Here is a 21033-nt window from a genome sequence, read left to right on the forward strand (position 1 = left end):
CACATATGTTTTTAAATATCTCAATATGATCATACCTGCCATATGATGACCATCATATATAACATGGCAAGCTGACTGGCCTCCCTTGTGAAAATTTAAAAAAAAAATTAAAAGACAGAAATAGGTGATTAGATTTTGACCATATAAACCTCATTACTTTATTATTGGATTCGGGCTGCAGGTTGTCAAAATTAATAATAAATCTGTTTGGGTTATGATTTTTTTAATTTTGCACTGAAGAGAATGGGATGGGAAAAAAAAGGTGCACTAACAACTCATGGCCATAATGTCTTTGCTCACAGTGAAAATGTGCCTGCAACTGGATTTCATAAAACTGTTGAACTTTGACTTTGGATGCGTAAAGTGAAATGTATCAGCACAAGACACAGTTGGATTAATCTTCTTATATAACTCATGGCAAGAGGGCACATATCTAAGTCAATTTTCCGAAACATAAAATCAGGCCATGGTTTTGGAGCATTTTCTACTTACGCTGGGTTGTTGCACTGACGTGTGCGGAAGCGAACTCCAGTTCCACAGGAGCGTGAGCAGGTACCAAATTTACTCCAGGAGCCCCAGGCACCATCCTGCTTGACCTGATTAGGGTTTTTCCACATGCAGTGACCTTTGTAGCACCACTGCTCAGGTGGAAAGGGTTGAGGAGAAAGAAAAAGTCAGCCAAAAAAACAAAACAAAAAAAAAAACACATTCTCATATATTTTTTAAATGTTAATATAATGATATAATATATATGGTCAGGACTGGATGTGTTCTTTGGCTCTGAGCATGTTCTGAAGGCTCATGTTCAGCTCCACAGTTCAAGTAAAGGGAAACTTAGATGTAGTATACCACAAGTACCGTATAGACAACAATGTGCTTCCAAACGTGTGTCAAATTTCCAAGTCAATAAAATAATTTTCTAAGGTTATTTTATTCTTATTTTCCAGGCTGGCATGACAAATGTAACTGGCCTGCATTCCTCAACCCATCCAAGACATTTACATACTGGAACTTCAAGTGTTAGCCAGACTTTCGTCGTCAAAGATCAGTGTTGGACCCTGGATACGTTCATGTGGCTAAAGAAAAAATCTCCTTTATTGGCTTCTTTTTTGCATATTTTGGCCAATTCTTTAAAAGACAGACTTACTTTTCCAGGAGCACACTCTGTTCCATCCAGAGGTGGACCCTTCTTGGTTTTGCAGAAATAAGGGTTGTCCGGGTGACTGCACCACAGCTGTTTACAAGGGTCAAACGTACGAAACTGAAACAGAGAAAAGAGGTTTGAGAAATTAGCATACTTCCATCCATCCATCCATTTTCTGTCGGGTCACGGGGGCAGCAGTCTAAGCAGAGACGCCCAGACTTCCCTCACCCCAGACACCTCCTCCAGCTCTTCCGGTGGGACCCCGAGGCATTCCCAAGCCAGCCGAGAGACATAGTCTCACCAGCGTGTCCTGGGTCTACCCCGAAGCCTCCTCCCAGAGGGACATGCCCGGAACACCTCCCGAGGGAGGTGTCCAGGGGGCATCCGGAACAGATGCCCAAACCACCTCAACTGACTCCTCTCGATGTGAAGGAGTAACGGCTCTACTCCGAGCTCTTCCCTGGTGACCGAGCTCCTCACCCTATCTCTAAGGGTGCAGCCCATTTCGGCCGCTTGTATCCGGGATCTCGTTCTTTCGGGTTATGACCCAAAGCTCATGACCATAGGTGAGGGTAGGAACAAAGATCGCCCGGTAAATCGAGAGCCTCACCTTTCGACTTGGCTCCTTCTTCACCACGACGGACCGATACAGCGAACGCATGACTGCAGGCACCGCACCAATCCGTCTGTCGATCTCACGCTCCATCTTCCCCCCACTCGTGAACAAGACCCCGAGATACTTGAACTCCTCAACCTGGGGCAAGGACTCCCCACCGACCCGAAGAGGGCAAGCCACCTTTTTCCGGTCAAGAACCATGGCCTCAGATTTAGAGGTGCTGATCCTCATCCCAGCCGCCTCGCACTCGGCAGTGAACCGCAAAGTGCGCGCTGAAGATCCGGGTTCGATGGAGCCAACAAGACCACATCATCCGCAAAAAGCAGAGACGAGATCCTGTGGTCCCCGAGTTGGACCCCCTCCGGCCCTTGGCTGTGCCTAGAAATTCTGTCCATAAAAGTAATGAACAGAACCGGTGACAAAGGGCAGCCCTGCTGGACGCCAACGTACACCTGGAACAGGTCCGACTTACTGCCGGCAATAGGAAACCAGACTCCTGCTCCAGTCATACAAGGACCGGACCGCCCTTAGCAAAGGGAACCGAACCCCATACTCTCGGAGTACCCCCCCCACAGGGCCTTTGAATTTAAAATTCTTATCTCTTTGTCAGTGAAAACAAGTGGACATTTGGAGATCTTTGCCCAATGTATTCCCCAGATGTAGCATTCACAAGAATGTTTACGATTAAGCTGACAGAGGAAAAATAGTGAAAAAAAAGGTAGAAGAGGAAGCTTTACTCAAAAACATTTCACTCAGAATTTCCTAGTCTTATTCCTTTTTATCTCACTGACAGCTGACAGCACGCAGAGCCAGTTGTTGTTTACAAGTGTTGTGGACTCCACTATCAGAGGCACTAAAGCTGAGTGGATTATGAACAGCCTTTATTGGGGGGAACAATTTATTGTGAACCTCTCCAGGGAAGGCAGTCGAACGCCTCTTTCAAGAATTAGAACACATAATCTGATTGATTTAAGCAAACTTATAAATGGGACTTACAGCCGCCTGGAGTGTCTCTATACCCAGAGGCTTTGCGATCAACATGAGCCCTTAAAATGGCTTTGAAGAACCGTTCCTTTATCCTTTCAACAGTCCGCCATGAGGTTGTGAATGTGGTCAACGATCTCTTGCTTGGACAGATATTACTACCAACGTCATTGTTACATAGCTCAAGTTCTGCTCCAATATTTCGTGCTTATTGGATTCAACCCGTTCTAAACTGTGTTATGTTGGAAATGCTAAACACAAACCCTGTTTCACCAAGCTTCAACGTTTAGTCAACTTTTGTTCAAATGCAACTATCTTCCCTGCAATGTTTAGACTTTAAAATTCTAGGTCCTGTATTACCCACATTGATCAGTTAACAAAGGAATTACTGTTTTTTATTTACTGTCTTGTTGAACTAGATGTGCTGTCTTATATACCTGATAAACAATATAAAAGTATAATTGCAGCAGACACCCGAATAAACATGGTGAACATGTTAAATAACTTAATTTCACTTGAAAAAGCTGAAGCAAGACAAGAAAAAGACTCTGAAATTGGAGTTTGTTCTCTAATAAAAGGGGTCAATGTTTTAAAAAAACACTTTCTCTTTCCATCTGATTTATTAGGACTTCATGGATCAACCAAAATACTTGAACATTGCAGAATTGAATTCCTATTGCGCTTGGGCAAGTGGCTCTGTGTTTGCAGAGACAACAAGACAATCAGCCAGATTGAACGGCTTTAATTGCAAACAAACAAACAAAACCTCTGTTTAGCTTGTGACAAAAAAGAAATACGGCCGAATAAGCTATTAGCTTGCAATTACAAACACTTGTTGCCTCAATAATTCAGACTGGAGTTCTGGCTTTGTGTTTTATTTACATGGGCTTCAAACAGAGTCTCGAAAGACACCCACTTACACAGCTGAAATACGTTGGTTGATTCAGGCTAATTCACCTCAAATGTTTAAAGACCAACACTGGACTGCAAATTAAATACAAATATTTGTGGTAATAAATTAGAGGTGTATATGACAGTAAAGCATAACTGAATAGCTACTTGTCCATCCTGTTGGTCTCTATGTATCTGTGTGTGTGTTTTTAAAGAAAAAAAATAACCAAATTTTCAATACAGATCAATGCATGCGTAGGATACTCATAAACTCCTTTTCTAAAATATACTCATCAAACAAAGATAATTTGGTAACAAGTAGACTACCTTGTTTTTTTCCCCATATTACGGCCAAAAAAAGGCAAAGAATGCACAGTGCTGATTATTGATATACATCAGTTTTTATTTAAAAAAATAAATAAATTAAAAAAAATCTTAGATTTTTTAATAATATTAAAAAGAAATTGATTCATAAAAAAAAGGAGGAACAGTCTGGTGCTACAGTACAGCACAAATTAAGCAAAGAAGTATGCAGTGTAATAAATAGCGTATTTTCTTACATACATGTTAGGCTCCATGTAATCTTGTGACTACCTCATTTCACAAACTACTGTGAGACTGGGTTTGTTGAGGATTAAGTTTGAGCAGATGGAGATTTTTGAGCACCTATGGTAGCAACACAGGTTTAAATATGTTAACATGAGGTGGCTTGAGCATAGCGTTTAGTCCTCGCCCCACGTACTGTACGGAGGCTATCTTTTCAACCAGTTTTGGAAATGGAACTTTGGCTCCTTTTCCGCATCTCATTCTCCACTCTCTCTCCAAGATTTCAGAATATTTGCATCGATGATCTCCAAAATAAATAGAATAAAAGCACAAAAATAATTAAACAACTTCAAAAGAAGTGTTTCCCACACATAGACGATACCTGGGTGGCTGCCAACATAGATTTTCAACCTGTTTAAACGTAAATATTCATTTATTGATAAAAGTGCCGCTCACAGCAGAGAGTGAGAGATACAGTGGGAGGAGAGAGAGCACACCAGATAGTGCAGGACTATACGGTTCCCTGCAACATAGCGAGTAAATTTCAGAGGGCTATCCGCCACAGTGTGGGAAAATGTTTTATCCATCATTCATGTATAAAAACTATGCTATGAGTGTTAGGCGTGTTTTATGTAGCTACAGCTACTTTTACTGCTCCTCTTCCTGCTGTCATGGCTGAGTCGCTGGGGCACACTGAGACAAACCAACATATGAGCCTGCTGCTCAAACGCACACTTGCACGCACGCAGTGATTTACTTCTTTATAGTATATAGACATGAATAAATCACATACTTATTTAATGTGCAGTGCATGTTTTTTTCTTTATCTGGTTACAAGATATAGTCTGACAGAACAGTCTTTTATAGTCCTATTTTTCATTAAAAAAATACTAATTTGTCAGATGGAGGCGAGTGGAAGAAGTTGCTGACAGCAGTCTGTGATTTATCAAGAAAGATTTGAGCATGGAACTTCAATAAGAAAAATTGAAGGAAAAGGGAACACGTGGACGAATATGATTGCTGTATGATGCATGATTGAACCATAGACTATTGTTATCTTTCACATGCCTATTTTGGAGATGAGTTTAAGTTAAAGCCTGAGACAAGGTTGTCAACTGATTGTTGGAGTTGTTGAAGACATTCACATGTGCAACGTCATGACAACAATCTTAAATGTGTCATATTGTTGAAATAGATGGAACAGAAGGTATCTCCAGTGTCCTGTCTGTGCACTGTGGAAGTATGCACAACAAAAAATACAATTCTCTGTGTATAAGCCCAGCCCTGATATCTCTCCTTTAGTGCATGTCCATTGGTCCTATTTATGGACGTGTGTGTTTTGGGCCTATAGTATGTGTGTTTACGTAGCATGTCTCTCAATAACGGAGTTTAACCAGAATGTTCTCTCTGGCATTAATACGGTATGGTAACAGAATATAAAGAAATTAACAAAGACATTTCTTGAAGTTACCTCTCCATCCTTATTAGAGCGGTACAAAGTGAAGTGAGTTAGTTGCAGACCTCTGCAATGAAATGACAGCTTTAGGATTTGTTCTTCACTTTACAGTGCAATAGGTGAATCCATTATGTTTATATGTAAATGAAAATGCTTATCTTTTCTTGTTCATTAGCTGCTGAAAAAAAAACTAAGCATTATCTGACACCAATGTTGTTTTCAGAGGTGAATCCATTAAAAACATGGCTTGAATCAATACACTGCTGTGAGCTTATCCTCGTTAGATTGTGTTTACTCGGTAAACATAATATAATTAAATATGATGTTTGTTTGTCAGGTGGGACTCCTCAGCATTGATCCAGCAGACCTCTTCAGAGCACTCTGATCTACCATCAGTGTGAAGGGCCACAGAGGTACATGTGGTAATATCCACCAATGTAACGTAATACCATGCTACAGTATTTCACTATTTACAGTAGTGCAGTAGTGCTTTTAATACAGAGTGAGTGAGTTGATGTACCTTTTCTAAAATACATTTAAATAGGAGATATACTGATCTTAAAAGGTTTTTTTTTTTTTTTTTTTATGTAAAGTGAAGTACTTTTTTAGAATGTTTGATGGAGCTCCATGCTATTGGTAACAGTGTTAACACTTTGAAAAGATATACCTCCTTCATAAAGTATCAACTCATTTCCTCCAAAGATAGCAGCCCAAGATAACTCATCCACTGATAACTATGTCTGATTTTAAATGAGCATAATGTGTCTGTGTCTGACCTAAAATCAATCAACATTCTTGTCAAGTCCCTCCTCTGGTGCTGCAATTTATTTACTTTTTTTCTTATCAGCCTTTTAATTCGGCCTTTTTTTACATTCAACCATTTACTTCAGTTTTAATATATTTAAACTAACTATAAAAACCCTTCAAAAGAGCAAAACTTTTGCAATTTTTTATTCTCGCTAGTGAAGGGGTGAGGCCTATCAGGAAAACTCAGGGGGGGGGGGGGTCTTTTAATTAAAGAGACACACTCACTAAAATGGAGCATTCTGAGTGAGCTGGTTTATAAAGGTTTGCAAACCTCATCTGGTGCTTCATTCATGTTACATTTTGACCAAAGCACAGCAGAGATGTTTCATTTAGACCACAAGGGACTGTCTGAAAAGGTGGAGAAGGGAGATAATTCATTCTGGCTTTTCTCTTGTCCACCCTTGTGACATACATTTTTGAGGGGATAACACACACTGTGCAGGTAACTGGTCAGTAAAAAAAAAGCCTGATGCTCGTACTCACTGATGTGCAGATTTTATATCCAACTCCAAAGTCAAAGCGACACTGCTCATCCATGGAATAGTTGATGCCAGGAAGTTCAGGAAGCTGTGGCCAGTCGTGTTTGAAGGGGTCGTCCAAAAGACAGTCATACGTGCTTCAAAGAGTGATAAGAAGAAGAAAAAGTATGAAGCCTTGCCATGGTGATCTGCTCACAAGAAAATGATGCTGCTGTTATTGTTTGCTGCTGTTAATTCAAACATAACAGATCCTTCTTATTTATCTGATCAATTGATGAATTTAGTATTAATAAAGACTATTTTATTGGATTGGATTGGCGATGATCGATCTATGAAGCACTGTTTAATCATCTTGAGTTTGGTAATTATTTTGCCCACTGCGATCTTTTTTTTGTTTTGTGACCCATCATACTTTTTGAATGGGTGATTTTTATTTATATTTATGTGACACACTGATTGGGACTAGGACAAAAGCATTTAGTCTTTTCCATTAATGTAGATAAATGAAAAAAAAAGAAAAAAAGATCTTGAATCATTATCTTGAAAAGGGGCCATTAATTATTATTATAATAATAATTATATACTGTAAAAAATATGTGAAAATTGAAAAATCACAAGAAATTTTAAAAAATGTCATGTTTATGCATCTATGAAGAGTGTAAAGTATAATTTATTTTCCAAGTTTCAAATATATCAGTACTTTTCTTACTCATCTTACTTATTGATCAATCATCCAAAAAACAAGCCTTTCCTGTCCTATACTCACAACTCCTGCCATGACAGTTTTTATTTCAGAGTTGTTGAAATTGCTTCAACTGTTATTATTTGCACAATCATTAGGGCTTGAAAATGAATGTTAAAACATCTGCAGAAAACACAGACACGTGTAAAACTTTTAATACATAAAACACAACTTTACACACTAGTAAGGAGGCATTTGTCTAATTGAGATTGTAAAGATGTCAATATAAATATAGTTATGGAGCAGGCTGCTGTGTATAAAAACAGTTAGATTGTTATAGTAATTGCAGTGTTTAGAGAGGGTGTGGATTGCCCTGTGATGTGCTGATATGCATAGATGAAAAAAGAGGGTGAATTTAAACAATAGCAATGAATAATGTGTCATGTGTTCTTACCAAATCAAACTCAACATCAGATTAGGAGCATCTTATATTCAACATTTTGTTGTAGATCTCAGTGCTAAACACTGCATAATAGAATATTTTGTTGTTATAAAGCTCCGAAGTGCTCACTTTTTTAAACATGAACCACCTTGATACCTGATAATATCCTGACAAAGTGGCACTAAAAGCTTTTTAGATATGGTGTAATAACAGTAGTTATGTATTTATGTTTTTTGGCTCCATATGTCCAGGTGGTAAACGCAGATCACTTTATTTAAATGTAAGAAGCTTTTTAAAGAGTGTAAAATCATTTTTAAACAACTATAAAGACTCACTTCTGAAGTTGTCCTCAGAACAAACCTTTCACATTGCCATCCATCATTATCACTCTGCAGTTATACTCTCCACACAATGTAATGATTTTTCCCTGTAATGGATTCACCTATATAGCCTGGAGCTGCTTTAAGAAAGGGTATTCTGTATGCCGACTGAATACACATTGCAGTTGTCATCTCCACTATATACACCATCAGTAGTTTAGTGGCCATGCTCTACTGAACTTTGCTGGTTAGGCATTGATTCTTGTGCAGCTGAGGGGAAACCATAATGTGTTTGAACTGAACCCAGATCATGGAGGCATGCACTGAGCCTCTCAGTGTGCACTCTATAGGGAGATACTGTCTGATGTAAAGGAACATATTTCAAATGCGAGAAATCCTACAGTGTTAGTGCTTTAAAAATAATTCTCAAAAAATCTACAGTAATGTTGGTTTTCAAAACCAAAAAGATGGAACATAAATACTACCAGTGAAACACTACACAACTTACACATTTAAAAAAACATACCTAAATTTGGAATAAAATAAAATATATTTTGTTTAAACACCATCCATGCATCGACCCATTAACTTTAGCTACTTATCCTAAACCTTATGCTTTTAAGTTGATTAATGAAATATTACACTTGTGGCTTTTAACAACTACACTGGACCATTTGACACATTGCCCAATTCCTACAAATCTTGTCTTTAAAAAAACTAATTCATATTGGCTTAACTGCAAAGCAAATCCTTTGCAATTTTGCTTTATTTAATCAAGACTGCACTTTGCCACCTTTCACCATGACTTGATTATTTAAGAGAGCTGTTGAGTCTGATGAATAGGTACATTTCATTCTCCTCATTTAAGAAAATTCTTTGGAAACAGTCCGCCCCTTACTTGATGTATCTCTTGAGCTCTTGTCCGCTACACATGGACCAGTGGTATCGATGGAAGGCCGCCTGAACCAGAGGCGCCATTACGCTTCCCATTGCAGTTTCGTCTCCGCAGCGGTTTCCCTGGCCGTCGTGCTCCATCCCTAACCTGCTTGCACAGGGACAGACAGGAACAGTTTTATACATGTGCAGGACACCAAATTGATGTTTTACTTTTTAATATCAACTTCTAGCCAGCATTATCACATTGATATAAAAAATTGATCAATACAAGATTACTAAACAACTCAGACAAACAGAAAATGGAATCAATAGCTTAGTTTTGGATTCTTGCTTTACACAGCTATTGTTTCTTTTCAAAGAAAAATTACTTCACTTGAGTAAAAATGGAATATTAGAGAAAAGCCAAACCCATTTTGTGATGAAAACAACAAGTAAGGTAAGTCAGATCTTTGAATTTTCCCATCTGTGAAATAACATTTTCATTTGTAATTAATTTAAATTTGAAATTATTTTTGGAGCTTGTGTACATGAGCTACACTTTTTATTTACAATAATCCTATTAGAATTATAAAAAGGGAGTTCTTTCTTGTATTCTGTGTGAATTCTGTGAAACACCATAATGTTTTATTATTGAAATAGTTTGCTCTGTAGCTGACCCTGGGAGCAGAAGAACTGATGGTTTTATCTTCAGGGAAAGGAAAACCCAGGTTTTCCAAGTAAAGAATCATATCAAACCAAAAGCTGAGCACAGAGAGAGGGGACTTAGAAAGTCAAACTGTCAGGTGTAGTTGCACGTGTAGCGACATACCGCTTCGCACTTAATAATATTCAGCACTCATGCACGCTTTTGCGCGTGTATGCGCCTGGACGTGTGACTATTTTTTCTAAGTGCTTAAACTTCATGCAGACGCTGCTAGATAGTGACGCTCCTCTGACCAAAGTAGCTTCACTTTTGCCACACCTGACACTACACCTAACTACACCTAACTACTTGAATGAGGTCAGTTTAGCGCAAATCAGGCAGGCAGGTACGCATGCAACGGACTGGTGCATGAGATATGGATGGGAAATGACATGCGATGAGAGTCTCCAGCTGGAGTTAAAATAGTGTCATAGCTTGTAATCTGTGAGCGGTTGCCAATCCAAACATGAGCTTATCTAATATGAGCATGTGAGAGTGGCAGTGATCGGTAGTTAATTGGGTTCATAATTAATGCAAATTTGTCGCAAACACTTCCCAACTGAACAACACTCTTCAAGCTGCTTGAGACTTTGCAGAGATGGATTGAACGGTGTGTGTGATTTCCCTGGCACATATCTTGTTTTCAGTTACACAGGTTTTGTGTCTACAAAAAAAACAACAACAACAATATGACGTTTATAACAATGGCTAATGTGTTCTTATTGTTCTGTTCTGCTTTTAAAGAAAGATGATTCACATGGAATCTGTGAAAACTCCCACCGTGTAGTATTACAAAGTAAGTAGAGGGAAGGCTTCAAAGCATGTTGGATGTTAACAAAAAGATGTGAACAAATGAATATTTCCCCACTGGGACAGTTAATGTAGAGATTAATCACAATCTGTATAGAAATGTAATCAAATAAAGCTTATTTAGAGGTATTTAGGAGCTTAATCTAATCAGAATGAAAACAAGTCAAATACACAAAGAGGAGAGATGATGACTTCATTTTTCCACATTTGAACAATTGTCTTGCATAATTTGTTCCAGTGCTGTGTGAATATCAACAATACAAATCTACTAATACTAATACTAGTGGGGGTTTTTTGTTTTTTGTAAAAAAAAAAAGAAAAAAAAAAAAGAAGAAGCCATATTGGCGCGTGTGCAGTACTGCCTGTGCTGCCCTTGTTCTGAATGACAGGTCATGTTGTACTGAATAAATCAGACGTCAATAAAGCACATCCCAATATCCACAGCACAATGTTGTGTGCTTTAACAGCAGTTACAAAAGCAGTTCTTCAGCTTCTGCATTATCAGCTTCTACAAAATCTACAAACAGATGTAAATCAACTACCACAGGTTGAAGAATATATATATATATACAAACACACACACACACACACACACACACACACAAACACACACTGTGTGTGTATGTGTGCGTGTGTGTAAAATAATGATTGGCTCTGTAACCATAGATTTTTTTTTGTTTTTTTTAATACCTGTTGCTATTGCTATGTATACATGTACCTGTGTTTCTGTCTCTATTTGTATCCATCAATGTCTCTGTTTTTGTATTTCCTTCTATCGCAATCAGCCCATCCTGTCAAAGCAGATGGCTGTTCCCCATGAGTGTGGTTTTGTTGAGGTTTCAAATACAAGAAAATACAAAATAAAAAGGACAGCAGTCAGACACGTTTTCCTATTTCTCTCTGTCTTTTATAAATGTCCACTGTCTGAACAAAACACCTTCTACAGTTGTAACACAAAATTAAGGTTGATTTCCATACAACAGAGGCTTTGTTGTGTGGGTATAACTTCCTTATGAGGGTGACAGATTGTCCATTTGACTGATTCAGAAAAGGCACCAACACTCACCCTGACTGTCAATTTAATGTGTGTAAGGCAAGTGTACCTGACACATCTCATACGTGTCTGTCTTTAGTTCTCTTGCTGCTGATTAAATAAACATCCCATCAGATTATTATGCCACAAAGGTCCTCTGAGGAGAGTATTGAGCCCCTCTTTGAAAACACTTATCCACCAATCTTATTGTAACGTATACAGCAAATGTGCTCAAAAAGGATTTTTCAGAAACCTCTTCGTACTTCCTTCACATGCAATTGAAGTCATTTAAATATAGACAAACTACAGGTTATCAAGCATTTCTGTGAATTGCTTAAATGGCCTTTTAAGCATGTATTCTTCCTGGTTCTATGGTCACATAATTAATGAAACATATGGTTGCCTTGAAACAAGGGGTGGCCTGTCTTGACAAAAGAAAACCTGGTTTCCCCATTGTATTAACTGAATGCTTGAGGAAACGGTAATGTGACTGCTTAATTACATGGATCGACATGTCAAGCCTGACAGACGGTCCTTTCAGGTTGATTACAAGAGAGGCTTTGCGCTTGCTGCTGGGTTTCACAGATAAGGAAATACTTTCTTGTTTAGTCTGTAACACCGATTGTACTAACTCTCTGTGGAATAATCTGCTTAAAAAAAACAGTCTGACTAGATCTCAAAATATATGTGTTGTTGGGGCTTTACTTATGCAGATATGAAACTAAACATTCTTTTGAAACATGAGCATCACACTGTCACAAGTATCAGGACCTGGGCTGGGGCTTTTCAGGAGAGAGAACCACACAGATTTGGAGGAAATTGTTTCTTTTGGGACAGAGGCTTTGAGGGTTCCCTTTTCATCATTTCCACACAAGCAGATGGCTGCTCTTCTAATACCACTTAACAGAATAATTGTTTTAACCATAGCTAATTGATTTACAAATTTAATATCATAAATTTCTGACTTTGCCCCCGTAAATTCTCAACTTTAACCTCAAATGTTTTTTTTTGTTTTTTTTCTTAAACCTGAACCAGATAGTCCATCATCATTCTAAGTTTGGTATAAGTCTTATAAGTGTAAAACACAAGAATTATAAAGAATTTAGCCTATGTCATATCCTCCCACATATCTAGTAAAAATTAATCAAAGCCTTCAAAGACTCACTGACCGAGTAAGAAGTGCAAAAATATGGGATCAAAATAACAAACACGTTTTGCTTAAATCAGTCGAGCTTTACTTACAGTAATTCAATTGAGTTTTTATTTTGCAATTTCATCATGCTCCCATTTAGCTAAACAGCTTAGGAAGCACTAAATAATCTCTTAGCTGTGCTTTAGTTCAAAAGCTGTGATGCTGTCTTGTTGTGAACAGGCTTCTTTTTTTTTTACTTTAATAAGACTAATCAGGAAATTACATTTTCAAAACACCCCTCTCAGTACAGCCCCTGATTCAACTTTTGTTTGATATGATTCTTTACTTGGAAAACCTGTTTTCCTTTCCCTGAAGATAAAACCCTCAGTTCTTCTGCCCCCAGGGTCAGCTGCATCTAAATGATGTCACAGCTCTTTCAATAACATTTATTTGTCTTTTTAATACAAGATTCAGTATCTCGCTCAAGGAGAATTCAGAAGGATAGATGCTTGCTGTATCAGTTGGTTGACTCAGATGTTTACTCTGTCATACAGCTGCTGCACCAGCTTGAGGACAGTTGTTCCTGTTTTCTACACCACCATCCTCCCTCCGTTTTAAAAAGGAATTTCAATTTCAACAAATCCAAACATCTGTTGTTCTGTTTCTTAAGTTGAGTGCCACAGGTGATTTGTTTGTCTTTCTGGTGAAAAATTCAATTTGAATTTGGAGTTTAAGCACAATGACTCTAAACATAGTCTACCTGTATGGCAGCAAGTTTTGTATTTGCAAAGTCATTCGATAAGTGCTTTCTAACATTTCTCTTTTAAAAGCCTTTACAAGATTCAACAAGTCATCCATCTATGATATAAGTTCATGTGAGCGTTGTTGTCTCTATGTACTGTGTGCGCATGTGTGTGAGAAAAAATGAGTGAAAGTGAAGTTGATGGTCCACATATGAATATCCACATTTGAAGGCGAAAGGATTTGTGTTTATTTGTCAGTTTTAAAATTGATCTCAAATTCACAGGGATCCCAGCTTTTATTTGAGCGAGGCTTGTAAAAAAAGGGAGGCCTTCATTCCTAATTGGTTGCTCTTGATGAGTTCCTCTTTGTCAAAATGTGGTGTTAGACCTTGTTTCTGTCATGGCTTGGTCTTTTTTTGCTTTGTTTTCAGAGTTTTGAGTTCTATGTTTTATTATTACCTAGTGTTACCTGTTTTACTTGTGTGTTAATATTTCCTAGTTTAGTGTTTAGTGTTTTCTGTATTACGTTGTCATCACTGATCATGGTGTGTTCCCTGGTGTGTTTCTTTGTTCAGACTTTAGTGTTTTTATTATGGTTCGAGGGGGTATTCCATCAACGTAGCTATAGAAAGCCAGGCTCACCTGAAAAAGTCAGACTGACATCACCTCCTAATTAAACCAGTCAAGTTGTTCCAAAGAAATAGGTATTCACCATTCTAAAGAATGTGAACACTTCAAGAAATAAAAGCCTTTATACAATTTAAAACACAGATTAAACAACAGACCTCTGTTTCAGCTGCACAGAAGCATTTCAACAGAAAGCTACAGCAGTGTCTGAAGGAGGTGGTGCACATTTACATGAAGTCTGTGAATACTTTAAGGTGTAAGTAGTAATATATTATTCAACAAGAAGTATCCAACAAGAGGCTGTCTCCTTAAAACAGATAAATGGAAAGGCTATACATCCCCCCAGAGTGCTGTATGACTGTATGATGTAACGTCTCCATGATATTTTTGTTGCAGGCCAGGAAGCAGACAACAAATGACAAAGTATTTAGGTCGTTAATAAGCCCTACTAATGTGTTTGTGTCAGATGTTAAATTCCACAGAGGTCACTCATGACGATGAAATGTCAATTTTACGGTCATAATATTTCTCAGAATAATAAATAAGAGGAGATACCATGGAGCCATTAAAAACAGTGGCTTTCTTTCTTTCATTCTGTGTTTATTAAATCCTTTCACTCAACTTCCATTTCATTAGACTACTGTTAGGCACCCATTATGCTTTATTGGCATCATTCCCCCCCTGTCTACTAGTGTGTGAACTAATGTTCACACACTAGTGCTGCTGTGGTATAATGCAGAGGACAATTATTTCCCTGACAGTCCAGCACAGTGTCAACTTGTAAAGATGGATGCGTGTGTTCAGGAGTTTCAAACAATCTACAAGGACAGAGAAGGAAAGTCATAACAAGAACCTACACATGCCCGGTCTCGTGGGCCACAACAAAGGCTGAGGAGAAGCCGTCTTCATGGTTAAGTGTGCAGCTCCGAACTGGGTGACACATCCCTGTGACTGGAGCATAACCTGAATGGCGAAAGAGGAGAAAGTATGAAAGTTATTGTACGAAGACAACAACTAACCTTTTTAACAAAGAGAAATGACCTCCAAGGAAGTATGTGAAACATTTTACACGTAAATAATAGCAGAAATCAAATCAAGAAGTCAAGAACGCTATATCTTGTCTCTCTGAGTCATGACCGTCGACAATGAGCGCAAGTCCCGCTGGCTGTGTTTACATCAGGTTCACAAGGACGGGAGGTCGACTCATCTCCTTGCAAAGCTATTTAAGTCAGGTACTATAAGAATAACAAAGCCTAATCACTGCTTATGTTATTGTCATGTAAGCATTTACAGAACGTAGCCATTCTTTGTCAATTTATGTGACTGTGAATTTACCTGCTACTGTAACATTAGCTTGCTAACACAACAATGCAGGCCACTGGCAATTGCACATTGAGACAAGGAAAATTTGGTCTGCTGCTTGCACTAAACAACTCCATGCAACCTGAGTGGAGAGGGGTTGGAGGTGTGTTTGCTGGTTCAAGGTTCAAGGTTTACTTTATTGTAAATGATGTTTCCCCTCTCCCCACGGTGCAATGTAGATAAAAAAGATACGGTAAGATATGAAATAAAATGAGATAAAATTAGATAAATAACATTTACACTAATAAAATGTAAATGTGCAAAAAGTACACAGTTAAATAAAATGGAATCTAAAACAAAATTAGAAAAAAAGGGAAACTTGTGCATGCGTACAATGTGCACATAAATTGGTGGAGAGAAGAGGCTTTTAGTGTGGCGGAGTTGCAGCCAAACAGCAGTTTGTTTTGGTTTCATGCTGGTGCATCTCCTGGATTAGAAAGTTGCACATTCTTAAATGTTGGCAAGAAATTCTTAACTGTTGTTTTGCCTTCTCATTATTACTGATTGATCAAACTGTACCTGATTTAAAGTTGGGAAGTGCAACTCATGTGAGAATACCATCTTCTTAAATGTTTATTTGTGCATGTGCATCACATGTGGAGTCACATCATTAGATTAAATGCTGCTGAGCAACAAGACAGGAATCAGATAATACTAGCAAAGTGGAGAGTCGAAATGTGTTTTTTTTTGTAAGGCAGGAAGGAAGCATCTTCATCTTTGTCAGCCTCATAATTATTAAACACGCCTGCAATTCATTCTGTGGGCTTGGATTTCCTGTTACTCTTGCATCAGATTTGATTGCATCACCCCCCACTAAAAATATGGTTGACATAGCAGCCTGTATTTAAGCTACAGATGGCCGCTCTGAAAATCTTAACAGCACACTTGGAATAAACATGTACTCCTCATTTAACTTTTAGCTCAGCAATGTTTTCAATCAACCCTCCTCCAGCAGCGTGAGAAAAGATGAACTTTGTTTGGCAACAAACCTACAATTATTGTTTTACAATGAAGTGAACCACACACTGCCAGGCACAGAAAGACATTAGTGAATAGTGTTTGTGGCACAGTACTACTAATATACATGACATCCAAGGCATTGTGCCACTAATCGTGATCTGTCCTGAATTTCAAGTAAATTCACTTACAATTCACAACAATAAACAGTCATCCCATGAATGGACATCTCATGATCTTCAGTTTTTTTTTTGTAAATATAAAATAAATATATCTGTTGTCACAAGAGTACATAACCATTTTGTAGGAAATGTTAAAATATGTTATCTTTAAAGAAGACAATGGCTTTGTTGTTTGTAGATAATGAAAGGATGTAAGGTAGGATTTATTATATAAAAAAAACAATTCTTCTCAACACCATTAATTTAGTTTTGCAAAAATATTAGCAGCCTACATTTTCCACAAAAAAAAAACAAAAAAAACTTTATCAGGAATCATTTATGAAACAAATACCTCAGAGAAAGAGCTCAATTAAAATAACAAAACTGACTTAACAAAACTCACAAAAAGGTTTACCCACAAAAAAACTACCGACACTGATACTGAGTTCACTTTAAAACTCACTAAGTGAAAAGCTTTCTGTGCTCCTTCAGACAAACCACATTGACTTTTCATGCGTTATGCCTCCAAATGGTTTAATTTACTCTGGGAATTGGGGACTCAAGTGTTGTCTCCTTTGCTTTTATAGTTCAGGTCCAGATGGCCTAATTTCATCTAATGGCCCACTTCTTCATTACTACAGTATGCACGAACAACAGAGCAACCTGGGATCATTTGAAGGCCTGCAGACTGCTTTTCATTAGAATTAAGCCAAACAACATTGAGTGCTTGTGCCATGTTTCATAATGAATGTCAAACAAATTACGACTCATTTCAGATAGTATATTGCTTAAAAAAAAAAAAGTAACACTGATTATTTGAACTCTGAGGTCAATGGTCAGCAATCATACAATCGACATGCTTGAAATAATATAGGCTCTTGATTTTTATTATTTTATCCATCAGAGAGATTAACACCATCCAGATACACAGTGTGTCTTGAATGTCTCCTTTGAAGCTTGTCTGCTTGCTCAGAAACACAATCGGACACACGCACGCACACCCGAACACAAAAACATGCATCGGTACATTAAAACTTTAAATACATCTATTGCTGTGCAAACTTAACTGTTTAATCTCAATCTACACCTGTCACTGTATGAAAAGCTTGTTCGAAGTTCAGCTGCCGTACTGAAGCCCATTCTTTTTGGTCATTGTGGTCCGTCACTAATTAATGTTTCTGTCTGTTGCTAATGTCATGTATTTCAAGGTTTTGAGTTTTGTTGTTTTATTATTCCTTTGTTTTGCCTGTTTTACTTGTGTGTTAATGTTTCTGAGTTTGGTGTTTAGTGTTTGTGCCTCAGTAGATGTTTATTTATTATTTAATAATCTCTATCATGGTGTTTCCTTTGTGTATTTATCAGTTCAGTATTAAGTGTTCAGTCTCGTGACAGCTAAGTTGTATATTATATCCTCACTCTTCCTCAATGGGAGAGCAAAACTAGTCACAAGTCTTTTATATTAGTTGATCTTCTTTCTGTCAGTGTGATATGGTAGATGGATTTAAATGTTGTCATATGGATGAGCCACAGCTCAACAGGGGAAAAAAACAACGCAAATGCTCCTTGGCAAGCACAGTGACATATTTCTGTTCTCATTCTTCATGGCGACTTTTGACTTTAAATCAAAGAGCATGAGATTTTCTCACATGGTTGCTCATCTTTGTGCTGATGATTCAGCCACAGTCGTTTAATGTCTATCCAAGCCTCGCAAGTACTCCAAGTGCCTTTCATCTACTGTCATCTTGGAGAAAATAAATGTGACCTGACTTCTGGAACTCTTTCACATCCAAAATGTCAGCATGCACTTAATAATGACATTGATAAGTATAGGCGAATAAACACATGAATTTGCATTCAAAACGGAAACTCAATTGATCAAGAATCTTTGAAGCTTTTTTCCATTTTAAAGAATTACCTGATCAATTTAAGAGCAACTAAACTCCTTGTATGTATATTTCTTGTTTCATAGAATGAAACCCAACTGAACTTTAAAGCACATTCTTCCCTGCATAGAGGCAGCAGCTGAAAAACAATCAATAACCGTTTTGTTTCCAAATACAAACACAAAACATCTCCTGACTCTTAGATGAAGACCAAGTTTAGACCATACTTTTCTTTAATAAATTATTCAATCCACAAGCTAGCACTTGGCAACAGCGGCAAGAAAAATGTCTTCTAAACAGGGAAATGGGAAAGAGAGAAATGGATGGACTTCACAAAACAACAAACCATCAACACATCTCACAATCTAATAGTAGTTAAATTAATATTGTCAGAACATCTGCTGTTGTTCTTTCCGCCAAGGTAAGTTGGCAGGAATAGGTTTTGTTTGTTCCTATTGTGTTTGATCATGGAAAACTGAACTGGCATTTTCTCCCATATTTTCCATCAACAGTTTCTATCAACCCATTATTTTCTGCTCACAGTCCATTGGGTGAAATCTGGGCAAATGGTGTGTTCACTTCATATCGTGGAAATTATACGATTCTGAAATATGTCACACTCAAACAGAAGATTATAGCCATCTTGATTTACAGCGTGGCTCTAGTCCATCGAGGACCATTAATGGCTGAGGGAAGGAATGCAGAGAAGTGATTGTTTGATGTTTTGCCCAGACAGCATCAGAATTACTCTGCCTTCGACTAGCGCAATCCGACAGCAAGCCATGAAGTCTATCATGTCTTTATATATTTGATATCATGAGAGAAAACTGGGTCTGCTCGACAGGGGAATTATCCATAATGATTGATAAACAAACAAAAAAGAAAAGACCTCAACTACTGTTTTATTTCTCCCAAGAGATTGCAGCTTAAATAAAACAGTTTGCAAATGCATACATCATTAAAACTATAGAAATACAAATAACCTGACAGTAAGGGCACCACAAAAAAAGCATCATTTTTTTCTTCACCACTGAGAAATAACTAATGGCTAGGGTTGAGGCTCTTCTCTTCTCTTCTGTGTCTTGTAAACATGGGAAGATGCTTAAAAAGGTTTTATTTGTGAACATAACACAAGTGAAGTGGGGGAAGAAAAATTAGGGGAAGAAGATGAAAAACTGTTCTATAAGTGTTAGCAGTTTTTTTACTTACTGAAGAACAGTACCTTATCAACTCAATGTCTTAAACAAAAACAGCTACATGAACACTTTAGAAAGACTTTTTATTTTAAATTAGTTTCAGACATCTTCACTTCTGGCTGAAGATTAAACCTTTTAGCTAATTAAATGTAAAAAAAGATTGAGTAGATTGAGATAGATGCTTTATAAGCCCCTTCTGCCCTTGTTATCGCAGAGTATATATGGAGAACCAGATGTTCATCATTAATTATGGCTTTGAACTCTTTAGTTCAACTAGGTCTACTACAGATCTTCTAGGTGAATATCAGTTCATAACTATGGGGGGGTCATCAGTTTTTCTTGCATCTACTGTAGTCTACATATGCATCTATACCATCTACAAAGTGCACAGAGTACAATAGATGTACTCATTACTCAACATTAAAATAAACACGCAAACCTTTTGGATATCTGTGCCAGGCCAGGAATGGAGAGAACACAATCGAAGGATCCTTTTTTCTTGTTTCTATTTATGTTCTTCTACATGAGTCAGAGATAGAGAAGATGAGAGGTTTTGCCAGCACTCACTGAGAGCAGCTTGTACCTGTTTTTTGTGCATTGTCTCCTAAACAATTCAATATGTATCCTCTCGATTGAACCAAAGCCCCCAGCTTTGGGGGGGGTCTTGACCCCAAGGCTCCTAAAGTGGGGGTCAGGACCCCCTGGGGTGTTAAGATACGTTATATACCTTCCATTGAAAAAAGTATGTTGTACCTCTTTTGTGTTAACAGTGTTTGGATAGGCCTAACAGTTGAATTCCTCTGCTTTACAGCTGTGAAATGATCTCTTTTCCTTGAGTCAAACAAAGCTGATTCCTATCAATGAAACTTAGAATGTGGCTTATCACAACAAACCCATGAGCACTGTCTGTGGTACTGTCTACAGTAAACCTCCTATTGGTCTTGTTTGCATACAACATTCAACTCTGGTATTGCAGATATTGGATTGATGTTATTATTGGTCATGCTACATCCCAGGAGCAACAAACTTAAACAAACTGCTGTTAGAATATCACTGATGCTAACGCACTTTGATATCTCACATAATCAGTGAAGTTTGCAAATGCTTCAGTCCTGTCAGGCAATCAAATACGTGTCATGTGCCGGTATTCCGCAGCCTGTTTTAATGTTTTCCTTTGTCTCCA

The 21033-nt window shown here is 37.8% G+C and overlaps 1 protein-coding gene across 2 annotated transcripts in view; it reads right to left on the reverse strand.

Annotated features, from left to right (window-relative positions):
• Positions 1-21033, reverse strand: part of adamts3 (ADAM metallopeptidase with thrombospondin type 1 motif, 3) — a 134509-nt gene that overhangs the window by 37723 nt on the left and 75753 nt on the right. For both annotated transcript variants that reach the window (XM_079351085.1, XM_079351084.1), the window contains exons 8-12: positions 15149-15254; positions 9266-9409; positions 6928-7060; positions 1148-1261; positions 493-638 (exon numbers count right to left, since the gene is read on the reverse strand). In XM_079351085.1, the coding sequence (XP_079207211.1) occupies positions 493-638; positions 1148-1261; positions 6928-7060; positions 9266-9409; positions 15149-15254 (643 nt within the window). The remainder of the gene's footprint in view (positions 1-492; positions 639-1147; positions 1262-6927; positions 7061-9265; positions 9410-15148; positions 15255-21033) is intronic.

The sequence above is a fragment of the Symphodus melops genome, assembly GCF_947650265.1.
Source record: "Symphodus melops genome assembly, chromosome: 1".
Lineage (NCBI taxonomy): Eukaryota > Metazoa > Chordata > Actinopteri > Labriformes > Labridae > Symphodus > Symphodus melops.